Source organism: Anopheles stephensi, chromosome X (genome assembly GCF_013141755.1).
Source record: "Anopheles stephensi strain Indian chromosome X, UCI_ANSTEP_V1.0, whole genome shotgun sequence".
NCBI lineage: Eukaryota > Metazoa > Arthropoda > Insecta > Diptera > Culicidae > Anopheles > Anopheles stephensi.
In genome coordinates, this window is record NC_050201.1 from 15,909,386 (window position 1) to 15,930,983 (window position 21,598).

Here is a 21,598-nt window from a genome sequence, read left to right on the forward strand (position 1 = left end):
GTGAATCGTTAATTGTAAACAATCAACTTGTTGCATTCGATTCGACGTGGAAGCATACCGAACGGCGGAACAAAAGGCTAAGCAAAATGGACATAGAAACGCAACGACGGGTGAAAATTTTTGATGGAAACTTCATAAGGTAACTGAAAACATTGGCGCTGGAACACTGGCGTAGACAAAGTTCTTCCACAACACCTTACTCACGTTTAACCATATTTTGTCCAGCTGAGCAAGAAGATTATCCCATTATGCGTTACAGCGGTCCGCAGCTGATGGTTTGTTGGTGTCGCAGTGTGCGAGTGTGCGTTCAAGACATACGGCATCCAACACGAAAACGCACCCCCGGGGGTTGCAGGAATGTGAAGCATTTACAACGCACACCCTCACACACTGCTGAACCGGATAAAGGAGCATGCTGGACAATTGGATATCTCCGACAGGACACGGCATCTTGGTAAGTCGGTACATCTTTTAGCCTTGTTTTTTTCGTATCGCTGTAATCTCTTCTTGCTAAACCCTGCAATCCAATTTCCTGCCTCACACCCACACATCTACCCGCCTTCAACACATACACCTTCATGCGTTCCTTTAATCGTACGCATGTGTGCATCTCGTTTTGGCAAATATGGCGCATCCTCCATTCAGGAGCTGTCATTCGTGTTTTCTGAATAAAACTTTCACACACGTGTATGCGTTTGTGTGTGTATGGTGCTGTATAGAGTGAACGACGTGCAACGTGCTTATCGAAAACAGCAGTAGAGCAGTGGCCGCCGAGAAAACATCTACCGAAAAGGTAAACCACGGTATTTCACGTGATCCGCGTGTGCGTGTGTGGAAATATGTGGTAATAGGGTGTGAAGAATTTATCACGCGTGTGTTGTGTATCACTTTCGGCTATTTGATGCGTGCGTGCGAATGTGTAACCGGGGGAAGAAAAAAAAAACCGGATATCTTTAGGACCCATATCCCGACCATAACACTGTTGTGAGTCCTTAATTTCCCACCCGCTATTGTTGATGTGTCCTATTAGATGTATCAGGCCTGTTCGCACACGTTTGTACGAGATGTTTGAGCTGTTCCGGTGCTGGGGACGGCTTCTGACAGCGGGAGCAAACTGAATGTTTGTGTTGTTTTTATGGTAGGCTCGCAGTGAGGTGCGTATTGGTGCTCCGTTGTTGCCGGTATGATTCTCCAACTCACGTTGTTGTGATTTTATTTGGATCTCGGTTGAAACTAAATAAACTGTATTTAATACACCCCCAATATCTTGAAGTTCGAAATGAACCGTACCGAAATTTGGAATTCAGGTACAACCATTTTCATAAAATCTAACCTCTACACAGATGCTTGTATGAGTGTGTGTGTGTGTCTGTATAACGATGGTTGACAGAAAAAAATCAAAGTTGAAATAGCTACAGTTGACATTAATCGCGAACATATATTATGGGAGCCAAAAAGTTGAGGTCCTCCTTCTTCCCGCCATATGGCGAAAGTAATTCGTTGGGGTTAGTCGCAATAAAGAAAAAAAAACACATTTTATTGATGCAGTACTACAACCTGAAGAGGTTTCGGCCTACCATTTCTGGCTCCGGTTGAATTTTACCCGATAGTCCGGATAGTCAGTCTTGTGTCCGGTCCGGACCAAATTTAGATGTCCAATGCTCCTTCGTGATTCTCAAAAACTAGAGCTCTTTAAAGTTATTTGTTTGTGCAAAATCAGCTACATCAAGGAAGTGGAATACCGGAGGACAAATGCAACACATTTGCTGCTAGATCTTAAAAACAGATGTACAGCAAACAAGCGGAAACCCATTAAAAAGTACCCCTGGAGCAGGTCTCGTTTATTCTCGATGACTGCAAAACTATTTAAATTCCAAGAATCTGAAGCAAAATGCAGTCGTGAGTTCTGGCTTGGTGTTTTGATTTCCTATAATTGCCAATTAACGTGGGACTTCTTATCTGTTTTATTTGCTCGATTTTATGTTTGGGATTGAAAGAAGAGACTGCTCTTCCTGCCTCATTATTTGATTCTAGAAACTCGTTTGTTTTGTAAAAATGCAAAAAAAAAATCGAACGATGCACTGCGTTTTATCCGTTTGCGAATAGATCCTCCAATCGTCCAATTAAGCCGTTCTAATGGTTAGAACCAAAACAACAACTTTGACTTTATGTTTGAATGACGTGCCTGACTTCAAGCTTCATTTATATAGGTATTAAGTTGGAATCTTTCATCTGATTTCTGTTCATTTCATTCTCTGACACTCTTTATCTCTCTCTATCTCTCTCTCTCTCTCTCTCTCTCTATGCGTCCAATAATAATCGATTATCTCTACAAACGCATCCCCCACCCAGAAACACATCCACAAGAAGATAGCAACTCTACCTATCTAGCCTTGAAAAATGTTAATTTTTGGTGCCTGAAATAGGTGTTTTTAGGTATACCCTTGCCTCTGGCTATCAGGTAAGAAAGGACTAATTATTCGTGCAAACCCATGTTTCGCACCCGTGCAGTCCCTTGCAGTGCTCTTATTCGCCTGTCGACGCTTTACGCGCGTGTACCTAGTAGACATGTTTTAAAGCGATGTTGGGCGTCACCGCAGCACCTCCCCATTAAAGCAGAAGGCTGCTGTTTCCATGGGCTCGTGCTAGCGACAGATACGAGTTGGATAGGGATGTGGGATTCCCATACCGAGAACATGGCGAGAAGGCGAGATCACGCAGGATGGCAAACTATTTCCGGATGTAAAAACAATCGTTTAGTCGTCATGCACGGTATTAGCCTGAAGGTGTATATCCAGTCTTGACAACCTGTTGCTCGATCCTTTCGCTGCGGGATAATAGTGGTAACAAGCAAGGACAACAAAACATTAACGTTATCGTTATCGTTAACTGTACGGGAGTTAAAGGCACCAGAGTATCCTAGTGCGATGACTCCTGTCGATATTCCTATTCCGATGCAAACAACTTAAGATTTTGAGTCTATTTTTGATGTCTAATTTATTTCATGTTTATATATTTTTGTAACAGATCCAATAACCAACAGAATCTCAAAGACTGCTGTAAAAGTGTGAATAGTGTTAGAATGATCGTTTACGGCTAAATAGTGCGCAAAGCTTCGTGTTAGGTAAGCAATTTAATTGCAAAATATTGTTATAAAGTTGCTTCCATAGGTTAACAAGAAAGAAAAATAAGAAACCCCAGCAATCAACCCTCTCTGCCTCATCTGGTTTCTCACGCTCACTCTCTCTCTCTCTCTCTATCAACCTACATCCACGTGTAATCAGCGTTGTCAAATTTTGGGCTCGAGAGCCTCAATGAAACCGCACGTGGGGGCTTTATTGCTCTTTCGCAACCACGCAATCCCATTCCATGCAGTGGCTCCTTTTTTATCCTTCTTATGACATTCAATTACTGATGCTGGTTACTAGCAAAGGTGCATCGAGGAAATCTTCTTTTGACCACACTGAACAACACCAACTAAACTCTCCTCAAAACAGAACACTGAACAATGGACACACACAAGCGTGAACGAAGCAAACCAACAAAAGCGTCTGGACGGACCGTCACCTCCACAGTGAACGCTATCCAAAGCAGCTCACTTTCAACAGTAACACACTCACTACCTGTAACGCCGGAACGGCGAATGGCAGCCATGCAGCATAGTAGCAGCCCGGTCGGTAAGTGCCCTTCTAGTAGTACTTCTAGTGCCAACACGCACCAAGCGTGCCAATTGATCGTAACATCCTACCATCACCACCCGCAGCGCGTATTGCCGTCGCCGGTTCCGAGACGCTCGGCAGTGCGACCAACGTTAAGCGTAAGGTACCAAGGCTGGCCGGCAAACGGCAACCGGGCAAACCGTTTTCGGTGAATCTGGGAGCGACAACCAGCAAGCAAACCTGCAGCCGAACGTACCTTGGTCGTACTGCGCTTCCGACGGCTGTTGGTGGAGGTACAGCAGCCGGGCGGCTGAATCGTCATGGCGGTGTGCCACCGATCGTGCTCACCTCTGCCACAACGAACAGCGATAACTCCAACGATTCTGGGCTCGGGTTCGATCGTAGTGGTAGCGGCTCGAAGCTGGACAAACACCATCAAATAACGGACGGGTACGGTACAACACCGGACAGCTATCAACCATCGTCCATTGTTCAATATAGCCCGGCCGGAATGCTTGATGGCCAGCAACAGCAGCCAACAGGTAGCAGTGGGTAAGTGTGTTTCATTATGCTACATGCAGAGATATAGTATGACACTGTAGACAGTGGGAGGAAAGATATATTCTCGACATACAGGCCCGATGAGGATTATCCTCCATACTGCTGTTTCGCGTGCTGATACCCGGAGCAAAGCATCGCAACAACCACCACGGGTTGAGTGTGCACCATCGGGCAAAGATTTTGAGGATACAGTTTGCTACAAACTCTTGCAAACTTCTCGCCCGCTACCCCATGTGGTAGTCTAAACAAAAGACGATCTTATCTGTAGCGTCTGTCCTGCTGCTGATAAGCGAACCTCGGAACAGATGTCTTTGGCAGTCTTCTACCAGAAACACTAGATTGCCCCCGTGCGGTACGTCTCTGCACGAACAAAGGGTCGGCCCTGGTTTGGTGCCAGCAGAATTGGTGCGATAAGAACGATACGACATGCGGAAAGAGTTCGTAATAGTTGCGTACGCACATATGACAGCAATTGCTCGACATCGATAGTGAAGCCCCAAACTGAGATGGAAAAGTTCGCTCGCCCGCGCACATGATCATCCAGACACGAGACATGGATTTATTCATATCACTGCTTAGTATTAAGAGTGGTGAGATTGATGAATCAATAATTTATTCACCGCGCACCGATAGCGAGACATCCGGGGACAAGCCTTAGGAATTCCCTCGTGACGCAGCGTACCTGGTTTGCGGTGGCCTCAACACTCAGTGTCCCCCCATGTCGCCGTGACGTCGCTAGACTGGCGCCATTTGCAAATGCTATTTCCTGCTGTACGTAGCTGTTACACACGCTTCCCGCACGCCACAGAAATCGGACTCGGGGATGCTTTGACGTTCGCTCGGTTAAGATGTGCTAAGGTGAACCTGAGCCCTGGAGACATACCTGGAAGCCGAAGGATGAATGGGTACCAGTGTTCGAAGTTTTGGTTTTTCCGCACAGCGGATTTTCTTACGAATTCGACCCGACTCACCTAAAGGCATTCCTTGGGTGATGTGATGCTTGGGTACAGATGTAAGTAGATGGTTGAAGTTACACATATCCAATATATCCTGTGGGTTGACGTTCATAACCTTCAGCGTTGTTAGCGAGTTTGGGTAGGCTAGGTTGGATGTTTGGTTATGTACGTTTGCATAGCCCACCGAGGACATTGCAGCAGTTTAAAAGTACACTGGCGTATGATTTATTGTTCGTACGTTGTTGTTTCCAGGTGCTTTATACAGATTGGTTCTACCATCTTACAGTACTCCACAGACGGAGCGCAGTAACCACCCCATCTCCATGTGCCCCTTCTACCAGAGCAACTGTGACTCATTCACGCCCAAGTACGGGTCGCAGGTTTGCGGTAGATTAGGAGTGTAATTTATCAGCAGCTTGCCGTCCGAGACGCGGTGTAGTATCAGATTCTGGGAAGATGTTCGCTAGACTTCCAGAGCAGGGCTTTAATGCTATCGTGCGCTTGTGAGGGCAGTATGGGCAACCTCGGCGCTTTTGACCCCGCTTGTCTGACTCCGGTGTGGGGCGTCTTACGGCAAACATACGGCCCTGCTCATTGTGCCCGTTGTCCATCTGGGCGTTTGTCTCGCCCCGTCCAGATATGTCTGTATTCTCGGACTTTGTCGTCACAGCTATGTCTCTCGGTAGCGGCATAATCGTGACTCGACAAAATGGTAACACCCGGGGAAAGGGAGATAGCACCACTGCCAGTCTTTCTAACTGGACAGTATATATATATATAGAGAGAGAGAGTGGAAGAGAGAGAGAGGTGGAGAGAAAGGAAAAAAGAGAGAAAAAACGCGAGTATGAGCAGGTTGCTGATGGTGGGACAAGATCGATTAGTACATCGTATTGCGTGTATGTATGTTGGTGTGTGTGTATGTATGAATGGAGGGAGGCATACAGAAGCTCGCTACTGATCCAGTCGCTCAACTTGTCAGTCTTGTTTACACCGTCCAATCGTCAACAGCTGCTGGTGGTCGCTTGTGGTGTTTCCGCTCGGTCAAGATCGCTTCGAACCTGCTGCGGCACACGGTGTTTATACCGTATACGCCCTGGAGCACGCGAATAACGCGGGAAATTGCGCATAAGCCAACAACGCTTCCACAGTCCATAAATCCTAGCAGTGCACGGGTGCTTGCACTGCACCGAATCCAGTGGTTTTAGTGAGCATAAGACTGTCACACGTCTAAGTAGTCATTTTTGGGTAGCTGCTGTCGCTCCACAGCAATATGAGGCAGACCGTGGTGTGCTGCTCCGTACAGTGCCGAATGTTTAGTCAACCTATTAGCAAAAGTGTGGTTTAGAGTTTTGTGCGAAGAGTTAGCAGGAGTAACGTCGACACATACAGTGTTACGCAGCGCCAACAGCCGATCATATCTCCACAATCAAACGCGTCACCCCGTTTGTCTCGAGTACCGCGAGAAGGAAGTAAGTATAATCAATATCTCCTTGTTTTCTTCTGCTTTGCGCGATTGCACGTCAGCAAACCGGTAAGACGGCCGTCTTCGTTTTGTGTCCGTTGTTACGCTGTATGGCCTTGCGGGCGAAGTGACGGTTGCACCGGTGGCCCGCCCAATTGTACGGCAAGGGACCTGCTAACATATGTCCGGAAGGTCATTTTCTTTACACGCTGCACCGAATTTTTGGGTGGAGGGAGGGACAGTGTATACTCTACTCCCGCCGCCTAGCCAAGCTGCAAGCTATAAATATCTATTTTCCAGTGTCTTAGGTCAGCAATGTTCCTACTCATTTACGGAATTTGAAACATTACTCCTACGGCGGTAATGTTAGTAGCTTCTAAAGTTTTGTTGTTTGCTGATTTTGATTAACACGTTGAGCGTTACGAGCTTACTTGGCACCGCCTGCCCAGCAATTCGTCTATGCATGCACATTCATACAAGTCAAACAGAGATGCAGAGCATTGCAAAACTGAGATTCAAAAACGAGAATCGTTGCCTTGGAAGTGGAACATTAAGATTATATAATAAAAAGAAATAAGATTCCCAAACAAAGCTTTTCGATGTTGCGGAACACCGATGTTCTAATGTGTAAACCCTTAAAGAATCCACGGGACCGCCATAGCTGAAAGTGTTAATTTATGAACACAGATTAGAATTATGCGTTCGGTTTTTAACTGTTCAGGCGTATGTGTCTATTTAGCTTGTGGCGTAAAATTTTATAAACATGGCCAATTGTTTAATGATGGGATGTAATTACACACGAAGAAAAAGTTATGAACACCAAGGATATGAAGTCTACCTGTGTAGATTTTTTGCTCCTGAAATTGGTAGTTGGAAAGAATTGTCTGAAATTAACAGTAAAAAAATCTCTTTTGATGTATAATAGTTTTAACGTGACTTAAAAGTCCCGTGTTCAGAGGGTAAGTTACAGTGCCTGGACTGGCTCAGTAGCGCAAATTAGCATCAGGTGTGAGTGTTATTTAGTTGTCCACATTTTATTGTCCTTAATTATACCTGAGTGAGACTATAAACTGGATGCTGAGAAGTCCGAGTATTATGGGACAATACATAGCAAACCTTCTCGAAGGAATTGTTTGCAGCGAATATATATACTACATCAAGTCTGGGGTTCATAAATCGGTTCAATTTGCACTTGGCAGTTTGCTCGATTTCAAGATTTTCAACCTCAGCTGTGCTCTGTTATGATTGGCAGGAAGCCTCACTCCATAGTGTACCCTCCGGTGTGGCGCGAAACTCGAGCTGCTGCTGCTGGTGGTGGTCGTAAATTCAATATTTATTTGATTCAAAAATCCCATAATACGATTGAGGAAGCAATCGATCCTGCACGCACCACACACCGATCGTCACCATCGCCACCAACACCACTGATCGGCGCATGAAATGTTGAATGAGATAGATCTAGCTGATTTTCTCAGAATGATTAACTGTGAGTTAATTGCGGTCGCGACCGAGACACGCACCACAACACTAAACCCGGTTTCCCAGTGCTGTTCGCATCGGTGTGGGTTTGTTTGTGCGCCTGTTTGTTGTGTTGTGGTTCGTGTCTAGTGCAGAGGGCCGCGAGTCATTACAGACGATCTAGCTATCACGAACTGCTTCCACTGGATGATCTCTCTCACCCTGCACTTTAATCGGCGAACGCGTTGCGACTCGCCGCGCGTACAAACAGTCTAATAAGTACATGCGGTCGCGTTGTTTGTCGCATACGGTTTTGCATTTTGTAGCAGCGACTGCAGTGAGCTAGAGCCTCGAACCACACTACCGCATCATCCATGTTCGCATGTGCAGCAGACGGTGGCAGCGTGCAGGTACGATTGGATTGGGCGATGTTCAATTTGCGTTCATTTCTCCATTTATTTATTTTTACATTTTCTTCTTCGACGACACTTGTCGAGAGTGTCGCACGTTTTATTTTTTTCTGGTTATTTGCGGGGATATAAATACATCACGCAGCGGCAAAGTGAATAACACGGCCAGACAGTGGCCAGATGTGGAAGCCCTGGATGCGCTTGTGTGTGTATGGTAATCGTTTCGGTATCATCACCAATTGTTGGAGTACAGTTGTCCAAATGTGCAATCACTTCCGTGTTAGGGGCTAAAAATAACGCAAGCATGTTTCGCATCCAACCCACAGGATGGTGTCCACATCGGCGTCTCCACTGTCTCAGTCTCTATCACCCGCGACGGGTTCGCCCTCCTCACCGTCATCAATTCCATCACCAGTAACGCTTGCCACGGCCACACTGGCGAACTGCACCGGTCGGCAAGCTGGCACGGGCGGTGCACCACGAACCAGCAGCAATCGAGCATCGTCCAACGCACCCGGACCGGGACCATTTCGTCCGGCGGCCGGTAACGATGGAAGCTGCGTACCGACCGGTACGCCAACACTCACCAGCTCGCGGGATGGGAAGATACAGCTGCAGATTGTAACGCAACCGGAACAGCAGCATCGGGCCCGCTATCAGACCGAAGGGTCCCGCGGTGCGGTTAAAGATCGTAGCGGAAATGGATTCCCGGTGGTGCGGCTTGTCGGCTACAACAAACCAACGGCACTGCAGGTGTACATCGGTTCCGATGTGGGACGGCCCTCGCCCCACATCTTCTACCAGGCGTGCAAGGTGTCGGGCAAGAACTCGACTCCGTGCGTCGAGCGCAATCTCAACGGTACGAAATACATCGAGATACAGCTGAAGCCGGAAAACAACATGACGGTGACGTGCGACTGCGTGGGCATACTGAAGGAGCGCAATGTGGACGTCGAGTACCGGTTTCCGGACCAGACAGCATCACGCACAAAGAAAAAGTCCACACGGTGCCGGATGGTGTTCCGCACCACCATTGTCGGGGACGACGGTACGACGGAACTGTTACAGGTGCCATCGCAGCAAATCATCTGCAGTGAGTAGCTTGACTGGTACAGTTTTTGCAGTATTGAAGTTAACCGTACATTGTATCATTTTAGCGCAACCACCGGGCGTACCGGAGATATTGAAAAAATCATTAACGTCCTGCCCGGTGGAGGGCGGACTGGAGATGTTTATAATCGGCAAAAACTTCCTCAAGGATACGCGCGTTGTCTTCCAGCGTTCGAAGCAGGTACTAACGCACACGGGATATGCACGCACGGCTATGCAGAATACGACCGCCTGGGAGCAATCAGTCATCCCCGATAAGGAGCATTTGAATCAGGTAGGCTGTACATCTATGGCAACTCGAATATCAAGACCGAGTGCCAGAGCTCCTATTATCCCCTTAATCAATAATTTTTTTTTTCTGTATTATCTACTCACTAATAATGTTGTGCTCCACCTTTTACCAGGTACATCTCATATGTGTTGTGCCACCGTACGAACGGCAGGACATTACCGAACCCGTCACAATCAAAATGTATATCGTTTCGAGTGGCAAAAAGAGCGAAACGCATGACTTTGTCTACACACCGAAAGGTGACCATACGACGCTCAGTGCGGCAACCGTATCAGCACCAGCACGTCGCACCAGAATCAATACCGTCGGTCAACAACTGCAACGACAGCAACAGCTGCAACAACCCCAGCAACAATCCCAACCGGCAACGCACAACTACATTAGTGAGCTTGCTGCAGCCGCCATTGGCAATGGGTCCGGGATGGAAAATAGTACCACGGGCGCCAACGCGGACACTGCCCTAGCGGTTGCGAATGCTAATGCCGCGATTAATGCGATTGCGGCCACGGTCGTCGCGTCGTCTGCCATGGGCGAACTGCCGGGGCCGAATGGAACTGCTGGACGTTTTGTCTGCAACGGAAATCGTACCGAAGGTATACTTATTTTTCGCTGCTTTATACTGCTAGATGATATTGGTAGATGGGATTGTGAAAAGGGGAGCAAGGTTGTGTGGAAACGGGGATTGGGAAGAGTTGTTATATTTTGGAGAAAGTGTGGATTTCTTACCAGTTTTCTCAATTTATTTTTTGAATTTATGAGGATATTTAAAAGCATAAAATTGAGCAGTTCGGTATAAAGCGTGACAACTTTCAATCGCTCCCTACTTTGAATATGTGTCCGGTATAGTACAACGACCTAAGTTTTAACCCTTTTTTTCAAAATTTTAACCTTATTGAAGAGCATGCCGAAGCGATTTGAGATTTGGGTAATAGCAGTCATGGTACCCACTCGCACCACGTGAAGGTGAAGGTAAACGGGGTTGAGCTAATTACGTTTGATACGGCTTTCCGTTGTTTTTTTTCTGTTCCAATCAGTTATCAGTTGCTGCACTTCGTTCATACCTCATCAAAACGGAATGTTTGGATTGCCGATTGTTTCATTCTCTGTTCAGCTTATTACCGTTTATGGATATTTCGTCTGGTTGCTTTTGGGTTTGGTTTTTAGAAGAAAAAAATATTAGCTTGTAGTAAGTTGGCATTTTAGTGCGTACTTAGTTCCACCTGTAAAACGTTTTGGTAGTAATTGTTTTAACTATTCGTTTGTTATTAGATCATTGTAACTGAATTGTACCCTTAACGTGTGAATCGTTTTGGAGTTATTGGTTTTCTTATATATATATATTTTTATAAATAGGACGTTTCCTTAATTCCGGAAACTACGTATCAATTCACATTATATTTTTAAAAGCAAAGATAGTAGCTAATGCGATCTAAGTCTAATCACAATATCATTATATTGTTGTAGTTTAAGACGTTATAATTTTTCCATCCTTAGAGAATGTGCAGCATTTGCTATGAATTAGCTTTTCTTACGGTTACACCATGATTGTATCAGTGTAGTTGGCAATGTGTAACTTACATACCAGTAGTATTAATATGGTAGTGTGGTATAAAACTGTAGAATATTTGTAGGTATTGAACGCTGGTTCAGTATTGATAGCTATTTTGATTGCTTGATAGCTTCTTTGAAAAAGTTCGTTCAATGATAGCATTCGTACTGGCCTCGCGTTTGGATATAATTATCGAAACTGTTAGATAATGTCTTACTTTTTTAATTCTTTGTTAATTATTTTCTTTTTCTTCGCTTTTCCTCTAACGTTATGTTTCTGTGTCTGCCTTCCCTCAGCAGTGTCACCGTTCGACGACTCGACTGTTTGCACCAATCGGCCAATGTTTTTGAGAACATCCACAACGCTCGAAATCGCTGCCAAGGGCATGATGCCGCCACCGATCAATCTGCTACAACCAATCAGTGGAGCAAGTGCTGCCAGTATTATACAACCACAGTGCCATTCGGGGCTTACGATCGGCGGTGCCAACGAGCGGGCGTACGCGGTATCGCTATCCTCACCTCAACCGACGGACGTATTCAAACCGGAACTGGTCGAACCAGAATGTAGCCGCAGCGATATGGTTGAGGAGGACTCGCTGGATCAGTTTCCTGCCTCGGCAGAAAATTCACTGGACGGCATCATGTTTGGACCGGTGCCGAACGAAGCGAGCATTTTGTACCGGCGGCGAAGCGTCCGGCAACCGAGCATGGAAATGGAGGACAGCTCGTCCAACATGTCGCTGCTGGCCAACGATAGTCGCATGATGGATGCACCACCGGCGGGTGGAGCAAGTGGTGGATCAGCTGGTGGCGGAGGAACTAGTAGTAGTGGCTCACTCTCGATCGGTTCACACTTCGATACGTTGCTAAACATGGTATCGATCGCATCGTACTGTGGAAATGGTGGTAACGTATCTATTGCACCGATGGAAACCAACTACATGGGCAGTGAGTCGTTGGACGCAAACAAAACACCTCTGCCGCTGGAAACAGAGATGAAGAATGTGTTAAAGACCGAACCGCTAGCACAGTCGGACTCGCCAGTCAATATGCAGCTGAGTCAGTTGATGGCGGTATCATGCAATAATGCTATTGCTAAACAGATTGAGGCTGAATGTCTCCTACAACAGCAGCAGCAGCAGCAGCAGCAGCAACAACAACAACAACAACAACAACAGCAACAGCAACAACAGCAACAGCAACAACAACAACACCACCAACAACAGCAACAACACCAACAACAACAACACGTTCAACACCAACAGCAGCAACAGCAGCAACAACAACAGCAACAGCAGCAACAACAACAGCAGCAACAACAACAGCAAGCTACACTTTTAGAATTATCGAACCTTACAGTTCCGACTGATGTTGCAACGGTGCAAAACATATTACAGCAGCAGGATGTCCTGTTAGCCTCTGCCGGTGCGACTACTACAGCAGCCACAACATTGCTACAGCAGCAGCAGCATCAACAAGAACAACATCTTCATCAGCAACAACAGGAGCAACACCATCAGCAGCAATTGCAACAGCAGCAGCAACAACAACAACAGCAACAACAACTACAACAACAGATTCAACAGCAACAGCAGCAGCAACATCAACAGCAGCAGCAACATCAACAGCAGCAGCAACAACAGCAGCAGCAGCAGCAGCAGCAACATCAACTACAACAGCAGCAGCAACAGCAATTACAGCAGCTCCAACAACAGCAACAGCAGCAACAACAACAGCAACAAATGCAGCAGCAACAACTGCAACAGCAAGAACAGTTGCACCATCATCTGCAACAACTTCAACAGCAGCAACAGCAGCAACAGCAACAGATACCAGCAGAAAAAATGGACGTCGGTATGGTTGCCAGTACGGTTGTTGGCCTGCTAATGGACACCACCCAGCTAGTCCAGCAACCGATGGATACATCTGCCCCATTATCCGCTGCCACCGTTATGGGTGCGATGGGTGTGCAGTTGGGCGGCGGCGGTGTGGTTGTCGGCCCCGGAACGGGTGAGCTACCGCCGGTAAGCAACGTCAGCTCGGTCGAGTCGCGACGTATCGAGGTGCAGAGCAGCGATGCCACATCGATTGCAATGGATTCGATCGGGCTCAATCCAGCACAGGTATCGCTAGCGGAAGAATCCCGCGTACTAGCGTCGGAATTGACCGCGATGTCCGAAACGGAGCTGATGAACTACATCTGTCCGAGTGCATTCGATTCCGGTAAGTAGTTTTTTTGTTGGTGTTTAGAAGGAAAAGAGTAAAAAAAATCACACTAATTATGGTTTCGTTTGGGGGGTTTTAGTGTAATGCTGAAATGAGGCAAGCGATGGCGAACAGATGGAGCAGTATACAACGGAATGATCTATAGACAAGGTAGGGCGGGAAAGGGAATGAGAATTGGGCATACAACATTCTACTGAGCAGTCGAGCATATCTGTGAGTATACAAGTGTGCTACAAGCACGCCACAATCGTTGATCGTTGCCTCGGACATGCCCGTGCGTTTTATGTGTTTTCTAGCGTTTGTTTGGTAAGCGCAACCTAGTTGCGAGACAGAAAAAAGAAGGATTTTTTGAAAATGACTACGGGAAAAAGTGGAAAACGGAAGAAAAGCGACAGAACGTGGTAGATGTATAAGTAAGCAAACCTAGTAGTTCCTACAGGCTTGGACGCGCGTCCATGGTTAAGATAATTTTATTCTGTTTTGTGTTAGATTTTGTTTTGTATCACCCGGGACTCAAGTCACCCGTTTGCCATACTAATTCTCTCAGTCATGTTGTTACTAGGAAGCAGAAGAAGAAGAAGAAGAAGCAGACGGTAACAGTATACACACTACGATACGCACCGATACATTTGTTCGATCGTGTGCACACACTCTTTATACAGACGGTGGCTGCTAGCGTGATAAGGCTAAACGAGTTAAGTACGTAGGTAAGGAAGGCAAGAATTTAATCGTGAATCGTGAGTATTTTTCGCTATTAGAGTGAAACCATAACAATTATCACTGTAGGTGTATTTTATTACTAGAACTGTTTTTACGCAACTCGTCAACTGGACACGTGCACCCTCACGATACTAATGCATAACATTTTATACGTGTACGATTTACTACTCTTCTTCTGGTCCTTTTTCTCTTCGGATTTTCACGCTTTTTGCTGCGCACAAGTCTCCATTCTTTGTGTGGCACATTCAATCATTTCTCTCATGCACACGCGTATTGAATCACTAAGACGTAAGACCGAAATTCGAAATTCAGAAGCGACGAGCAACGCAACAATGTCAACGGCACTGACTCATACAATCTATATAAGATATAGCTGTAACACGATGCATTATGGAACAAGAGAATGGCCAAACCAAAGGGAGATTTTGATCCAGCTAGACGAATCGGAAAAGCGAAAATCGCGAAAGAGAAAGTGAGTGAGTGGGGAGAGAAAAGCAAATCACTTAAATTTAATTCAACCCGATATATGGCTGTTAATTTTTGCTCGTTTGTTTGTTTCCTTAGTTTACCTGTATTTATATTCCACGCACCGAGTGAAAGCGAAGTGCGAGGGATGATGCGTTACGGTAGATAAGAAGGGGGGAAAAACTCATACATAAATAAGTTTGTAACGCTGTGGTTTATGTTTCTTGTGATTATACGTTGCCAAAAAAGCAAACACAGAAAAAAAATACGAAAATAACTACAAACATGAAATCAAAAACACTCCATTCGCCTACATAATGAAAAAAGGACACAGCAAACCAAGAATGAAAAAGAATTGGATTTTAACAAAAACGGTTGGACGAAACGAAACAAAAGATACAATTACTACGCACCGAGCAACGAAACATACATATATTCATATATTTAGTGTAAAACGAAGAAACACAAAAATGATCATACAAAACAAAAGGAAAGCAGACTGCCATAAATTCCCGTGTTTTATAGCATTAAGGCACAACGTAAGGCTCTAAGGAATGGGGATGATTTCGATGCGCACAGCGTTAACCCTAAAACCGTGCATTGGCATTGGTCGATGCAGTCAACACTCACTACCGAGTACGTCCGATACAGATAGTTTTAGTTCCCTGCCATTCAATGTCCGGGTTTAAAGCGGATTGCAGCTAACGAAAAGCAACAATTTAACAGAAAATGGAAGCAAGAGCTAGTATATTTACGCGTTACGCGGTCTAGGCAAACCGTTAAGCATTATTTACTATCCCACTGTCACTGCAGAACTGGGGGTTTTATCCTGGATGGGATGGGGACCCAGCGACTCCGGGGTTGTACACCCCCCCACTCCCCCCCCCCCCCCCATCCGTTTTGTTACATCTAACTGTGCAACGAACACTCGAAACTGACTGAGCTTGAGTTCCACGAACTTGATATCGAGTAGTGCGCAGATTTAGTACAAACGCACTGTGGGTGGTATTTTTGCAGTTTACAAAACATTGGAAGGCTATGATGGAGTAGTTATTGGAAAAGAGAGAGAGAGAGAGAGAGAGAGAGAGAGAGAAAAAATGAGCGAGGACAAAGAGTCTTCACTAACGAGAACTTTAAAAAGCCAAACGATTATTCGATAATCGACCGTAAATTTATTGTTGTAGGTGATACCGACCGAACGTCTACAAAGAACACAAATCAAAACTATGCTAAGTGTTTTGTTGTTTCCTCATTGATTAAATTGATAGGTTTTATTTGTTTTGTTTTTTTTTTTTTCAAAAACGGAAAACGGAAAGCACATTGGCATGCACGTTTCAGTACGCAATCACGCAATTCCACCTGTTGGAATGTTGTCCAAAGTTTGTTTTAACTTTTCTGTTGTTTTTTTTTAAATATATATGTAAATGATTAAGTAAATAATTAGAACGAATGCATCGAAAAAGGAGGGAGGGAAAGGGGGGAGGGGGGGGGTGGAAAGATTCGGATTAACGTTTGTACCTTCGGTTACCTTTTTGCAGTGAAGGGTTTTTGTTTATACCGTCTCGAACACACATTTCAAAATCGCCGCAAAGCGTAAGGGCGTATCACACGAGAGGATCGAATTTCGGATCATATATATATTTAATACAATACACTGTTACAAGATAGTCGATCAATTTAGTCTTGTTTTTATTTTTATTATTTTGTTTTTTTGTTCGAACTTTATGAAAAGCTTGTCAGCAAGGGAAGAAAAGACACCGGAACACAAGGACAGGGTACTCTACAAGTGGAACTGACGTAACAAATGTTTATCACATTGTCTGGAAACTCTATAAAAAAAACCGTGGTTTAGGCAGTTTTTAACAAAATTTAATTACAAAGAATGTATTACACAAACGAAATTTCAAAAGTACAACTACTGATGCATAAATTACCATACACTGTGCTAAAGAAGACTATATCGGTGTTGCATGAGCCGAGGGTAAGGGATGGGTTCCAAGGATGGCCGAGGGTTTCAGCTACAAGGTTCCAGGAGAGTTGATTTGAGCTGAATCCGTGGGGTGATGCAAGCTGCTCACACACATTGGAGGAACAATTAGTCTCTAATATTAGCCATACTTAAAAATGAGTCCGCATTTGATACGTTGTCAAACATAGTCTCTCAAAATCTCGTAATCGTAACCTCAAGACGGATTTCTTTTTTTGTTTCCATTTATTTATAGAGACTTTGAACCTTGCAGGCACCTTTCGCCTCTTTACCCAAAACGGACAATCAAAAACAAAAGGATACACAAAAAAAAAGTCTTCTAATTGTATACATTTAGGCGAAACACGAATAGTCCAGTAGGTGAAATAATAGTTTTGGTTGTTTTTTTTATTTGTAATGCATTATCAAGATTTTGTTTAAGGATTACAGCTCCATTCAGCCACTTGTCACACCACAAAATGCAAATGGCGCCCAAAGACTAGCTCTAGTTGCTCCAGGTGGAAGAGAAGTAAGCTAGTAAGCTCAGATCCCCGAAAAACAAAACTGTAAAACACTACTGTGTGTCATTTGTAGTCTGCATCTTCTAGAAAACGTATTAAAAACACTATTCTTATTGTTACTGTTCATAATAAAAATTTATTTTGTTTTGTGACTATCTAACACAACCCGACGGTGTTGTCGGTTTGTCAGTCTTCTAAAGCTTAGTGGCATCGGATTTAAATACGTGCAGTTTGAATGGTTAGTGAGAGAGATTTCGGTATCACTCGTTCGCTGCCATTGTTTTCTGTGCTGTGTGTATCCTTTTCAGGTGTGGCTAGAGAAAAGAAAAAGAAGAGGGTTTGTTAAACGTTATTAGAATTGAAGGTAGGCAAAAGGCACCTACTTTTTGATGCTTTCCGAGCACGCCCAAATAGTATTCGTTCCAGTCCGATAATTGGCGACTCGAACAGCAGCGTCCAGACGAGTGAAAGCGTCAGCGTAAAACCGATGTCGCCCCAAAACTGATACGCAGCTAGCAGATCGGTAAAGTAGTAGGGCAACCGGGAAGATCCGGCCATCATCATTTGGATCGGGAAATGTAGCAGATAGATTGCGTACGATAGACGCCCTAGCGGTTGCCAGAAAGTGGCACCGAGGAAGTCATTAATTGCTCCACCGTATCCGTTGACGCACGCGAACACTATCCATCCGATTGCCGTAGCCCAAACGACCCGGCTGAGCGACTCGTAGATGGCATCCGCGGCCTGTGGTAGGTTCTCGTAATCTGGCTGCTGGATCGGGTGATCCCCGAACAGTATCGCCAATATGGCAGACGCTGTGAGTGTCCAACCGAGCGCTATAAACCAGCGCGGTAGTAGGACGTAGTGTTTCTTAGTGCGCTGTAGAACGTATCCGTAGATCACGCCCACCAGCCACGCACCGGCACGCGTGTGTGTTGGGTAGTAGGTGTACACGTGCCGTAACCGTTCCTCGTCCACCGCCAGAAAGGACAGTCGCAGATGGTAAACAAAGAACAGTGCAAACACCGTAACCATGGAACCGACGATGAGTGCCACAATCACGAGCAGCATTCGTCGACCCCAACGCCACAGTGGATAGATGATGAGTGGTGCGACGAGGTAGAGCTGCATATCGACGGAAAGGTACCAGGTGTGGCCGAGACACACCTCCTGTGGATTCACGTAGTTCTGTACGTACAGTAGTGATGACCACCAGTACTTCTGGCAGGAGTCTACCGTAAGTCTCATGGCGCCGTCCCAAAATGGACCGGACCCGACGTACTTCATGAGCGTGGCCGAGAAGAGTACGAGGGCGGCCAATGCGGGTGTGAGACGGAGGTAGCGATGCAGATACATGACGGGTAGGTTGAGTCGGCCAGATTTGTCCAGCGCGTTCAGGATGCTCCAGCAGGTGAGCAAACCGCTCAGCAGGAAAAAGGAATCTACGGACACGGTAGACGCGATGACGAGTACACTATGGTACGACTCTAGCCACTGAAGAAGGTGATAGAGAGTGTAAGGTACAGTTCCCCCCATGCTAAGTAGCGGTACCGGTGTGTTTGCCTACTTACGGTCAGTATGACGTGCGAGTTGGTGATGGGCTGCATGGCGATACGGACGTAGTTGTGGCTAAACACAACCCACACCATCGATAGCACCCGTATACCATTGATGCAGTCGATTGTGCTTGACTTGACGGCCGACGCTAGCTGGCTCCGTTGGTGCGTCGCCAACAGTTTCCTTGCATTGCAGTAGAGTGAAAAGATTGCCAGATTTCGGTGTGGCGTCCGTCTCCGGCACAGAGTGACCGCTTCGTACAGTGTGCTCGCAACCGCTAAGAGAACAATTACACCGAAAAAGGAACTGCATGTCGCGTGTGTGTGTTGTAGAGAATCAGTTAGACGAAGGTCGAAAAGGAGCAAACAGAAGGATTTTTACTCACATCGTTACCCACTGTGCAGTGCCGAGTGAAGATGGAATAGCGTTACAGGTAAGCGTTACAGGTGGTAGATTGGGGACAACAGTGTTGAGCAGCTCTTGGAAGCGTTCGGCAGTGCAGGCCGCCGGAATGCAAACACCAAGCCGGGCGGCCCATACATCTCCGGACGAGCCGGGCATGATACGTTGCACTGGCTGAGATGGCGCAGGTTGTTTCGAGGGTAATAAGTTCTGGAGCGGTACAGTCATCAAGCAGTAACGGCCCTCGATCGTATCTATCAAGGATGTACTATGAACATGTTGGAAATCGGCACACTGGTCGTAGTGTCCAAGTTCGTACAGATTGCCCGAGAATATACCGGCCGGCCATTTGCCCCAGGAGTCAAGCACTGGAAATAGGGAGGAAGAAAACGGAGTTAGTAGCGCAAACCATTCATAACGCCAATCTTAAGCCGCACAGTAGCTCGCCTAACCTAATGAAAGGATCTAGAAAAGTAGTGCATATCTGGAGATAACCATTTCTGTAGTGAGTTTATGGCCGCAATTAAATAATGCTTCTTTCTATTAGCTCCCCCAGATAAAGCTCCCACAAGAATGCTACTAGTTTACAGAGATAATTGAATAGATAGTGAACCTCTACTGTGACATTTAATCAGTTAGTGCCTCGGAGGGATGACGCACAACACACTTTCTCCTTCCACTTACGGCCCTGGGTAGGATCACTTCTACTTCGATTGTTAATAATACGTCTAGGGATTAACCAGTTGTACGATAAGCCTTAAGATGCACTTTATCGATGTTTATGGCACTTTTTTTTTGTCACCGGTAGATTCCACTCGTAACGATTGTATTTTCCAGCGTCAAAACCATCCTCAACCACATGTTTGTAAACCAGTTAGCTTGAAGTTGTAGGAGGGCAGGCTTACATTTCACTGTCCAAAACTCTTTCGCCTGTATGCCAGCGACCAGTGCTAGCAGCTGCCGATCGCACTGGGTTTCGTTGCGCAGCTGACGGATGTCGAGTGATTGCAGGTTATCCACGATGCTGCCGATAATATCGATTGATGGGCGTTGATCGGCTTGCGCGAGCACGTGCGGTACCAAACCGCCAAACAGCCAAAACCACCAGAGCAACATGGCTAAGCTATGTGTTGTGTGTGGGTGTATGTGTGCAGGATGCATGCAGATACGCACTAATGCATGCCCAAACTTCTCTATCGCGAATCGTACTAGTGACTGGTAAGGCCGGATCGATTAGTGTCCGATTTTATACTCGACGCTGCATGGATTGCCTGGCATTTCTCCAATCAACTACGTTTTTCTATGTTAAAAGGTACTTGATTTCGTTCTGATTTCAAAGTACACATCGTTAAAGCAACCTCTTCTCGAGGGGTTTTGACAAGATAACAGTAGAGCTTTCGCTATTTCCCATGGCAGTGTATTGCTGCACTGGAGGTTTCCCGAAAAGGAAGAGTCATTGTTCCGTAAATAGTGTGGTTTGACTCACTGGGATGTAAGGCAGCAGTTTATTTAAAGATACAAACAAAAATATTGAAACAATAGGTAAAGAGGAGGAGGAGTGTGGCTAGTATTTGAACGTTGTAGTCGTTGTAGATGGAACCAGGATGAATGGAGCGAGTATCAAATCCCATCCAGATCGTGATTTCTTGTAGACAAGACTAAATCAACAAACCGCATGGCAAGACCTCCTATGGACGTAGTATCTACGAAGAAGAACGAAGGATATTCTGGTGTGGCTTTGCTCTCCTGAGTAAATACGGGTACTACCAGTTCAATGGCACGAGTCTCATATTGTCGTTTCCAAATGCAATGTCACGAGAGTTTCGGTCATTTATGGTGATATTGCTGGTGACTTGCCAGGTCTCTTGTCTGTCTAGTCGGAGGGTTTCCACATCCTAGTTGTTTAAAGTCCCATAGAATTCTAGAAGAGCAGGGACAGCCAAATACCCCAACCATAGAACCAGACACGCTGGCTAACATCCTTCTCTTTATCAGTACTCATCCCAAGGAATTAGGTTTCTTCGTATTCCTCAGTTCAGATAATTGGAGAGACATGTTTACGTTCTCCATGCCGAAGACGGATTGAATAAGTGTAGGGTATGGAGAGTCTATATTATCCTGTGACAGGCTTCGAATCTGTTCACTAACCAGTGCAGTAATACTGCCACACTGACACAGAACAAAGAAGTAGGAGCAAGGATGGTTCTACCTTCTTTCTTATCAGGCGCTACTTATGGTAGCAGTAGCCAGTGGTAGCAGTCCTCGAAACCACTTACGAACGA

The 21,598-nt window shown here is 45.7% G+C and overlaps 2 protein-coding genes across 13 annotated transcripts; one reads left to right on the forward strand and one right to left on the reverse strand.

Annotated features, from left to right (window-relative positions):
- The first annotated feature begins 29 nt into the window (after positions 1-29).
- On the forward strand, positions 30-17,522 carry LOC118511164 (nuclear factor of activated T-cells 5-like). 12 transcript variants are annotated; one of them, XM_036053950.1, is made up of 11 exons: positions 36-139; positions 226-454; positions 2,353-2,461; positions 3,028-3,124; positions 3,498-3,677; positions 3,764-4,211; positions 8,833-9,599; positions 9,664-9,890; positions 10,021-10,501; positions 11,754-13,682; positions 13,765-15,265. In XM_036053950.1, the coding sequence occupies exons 5-11, from the start codon at positions 3,509-3,511 to the stop codon at positions 13,767-13,769; spliced, it is 4,026 nt and encodes a 1,341-aa protein (XP_035909843.1). In that variant the 5' UTR covers positions 36-139; positions 226-454; positions 2,353-2,461; positions 3,028-3,124; positions 3,498-3,508; the 3' UTR covers positions 13,770-15,265. The 12 variants fall into 12 exon arrangements, with proteins under 12 accessions (XP_035909852.1, XP_035909843.1, XP_035909825.1 ...); XM_036053959.1 differs by lacking the exon at positions 2,353-2,461 and having other exon boundaries at positions 30-139; positions 260-454; XM_036053932.1 differs by lacking the exon at positions 2,353-2,461.
- LOC118511258 (nose resistant to fluoxetine protein 6-like) lies at positions 17,474-20,589 on the reverse strand. Its single transcript, XM_036054128.1, has 5 exons — positions 20,222-20,589; positions 19,300-19,684; positions 18,929-19,220; positions 17,741-18,851; positions 17,474-17,671 (listed from the first exon to the last, which is right to left on the reverse strand). The coding sequence occupies exons 1-5, from the start codon at positions 20,475-20,477 to the stop codon at positions 17,574-17,576; spliced, it is 2,142 nt and encodes a 713-aa protein (XP_035910021.1). The 5' UTR covers positions 20,478-20,589; the 3' UTR covers positions 17,474-17,573.
- Positions 20,590-21,598: the final 1,009 nt, after the last annotated feature.

Coding starts and splice junctions, on each gene's coding strand:
- LOC118511258 (XM_036054128.1), bottom strand. CDS start 20,477: ATGCATCCTGCACACATACACCCACACACAACACATAGCTTAGCCATG. Junction 19,685..20,221: donor AGAGTTTTGGACAGTGAAAT/GTAAGCCTGCCC, acceptor CCCTATTTCCAG/TGCTTGACTCCTGGGGCAAA. Junction 19,221..19,299: donor ACTGCACAGTGGGTAACGAT/GTGAGTAAAAAT, acceptor CGCGACATGCAG/TTCCTTTTTCGGTGTAATTG.
- LOC118511164 (XM_036053959.1), top strand. CDS start 3,509: ATGGACACACACAAGCGTGAACGAAGCAAACCAACAAAAGCGTCTGGA. Junction 9,891..10,020: donor ATAAGGAGCATTTGAATCAG/GTAGGCTGTACA, acceptor ACCTTTTACCAG/GTACATCTCATATGTGTTGT. Junction 10,502..11,753: donor CAACGGAAATCGTACCGAAG/GTATACTTATTT, acceptor GCCTTCCCTCAG/CAGTGTCACCGTTCGACGAC.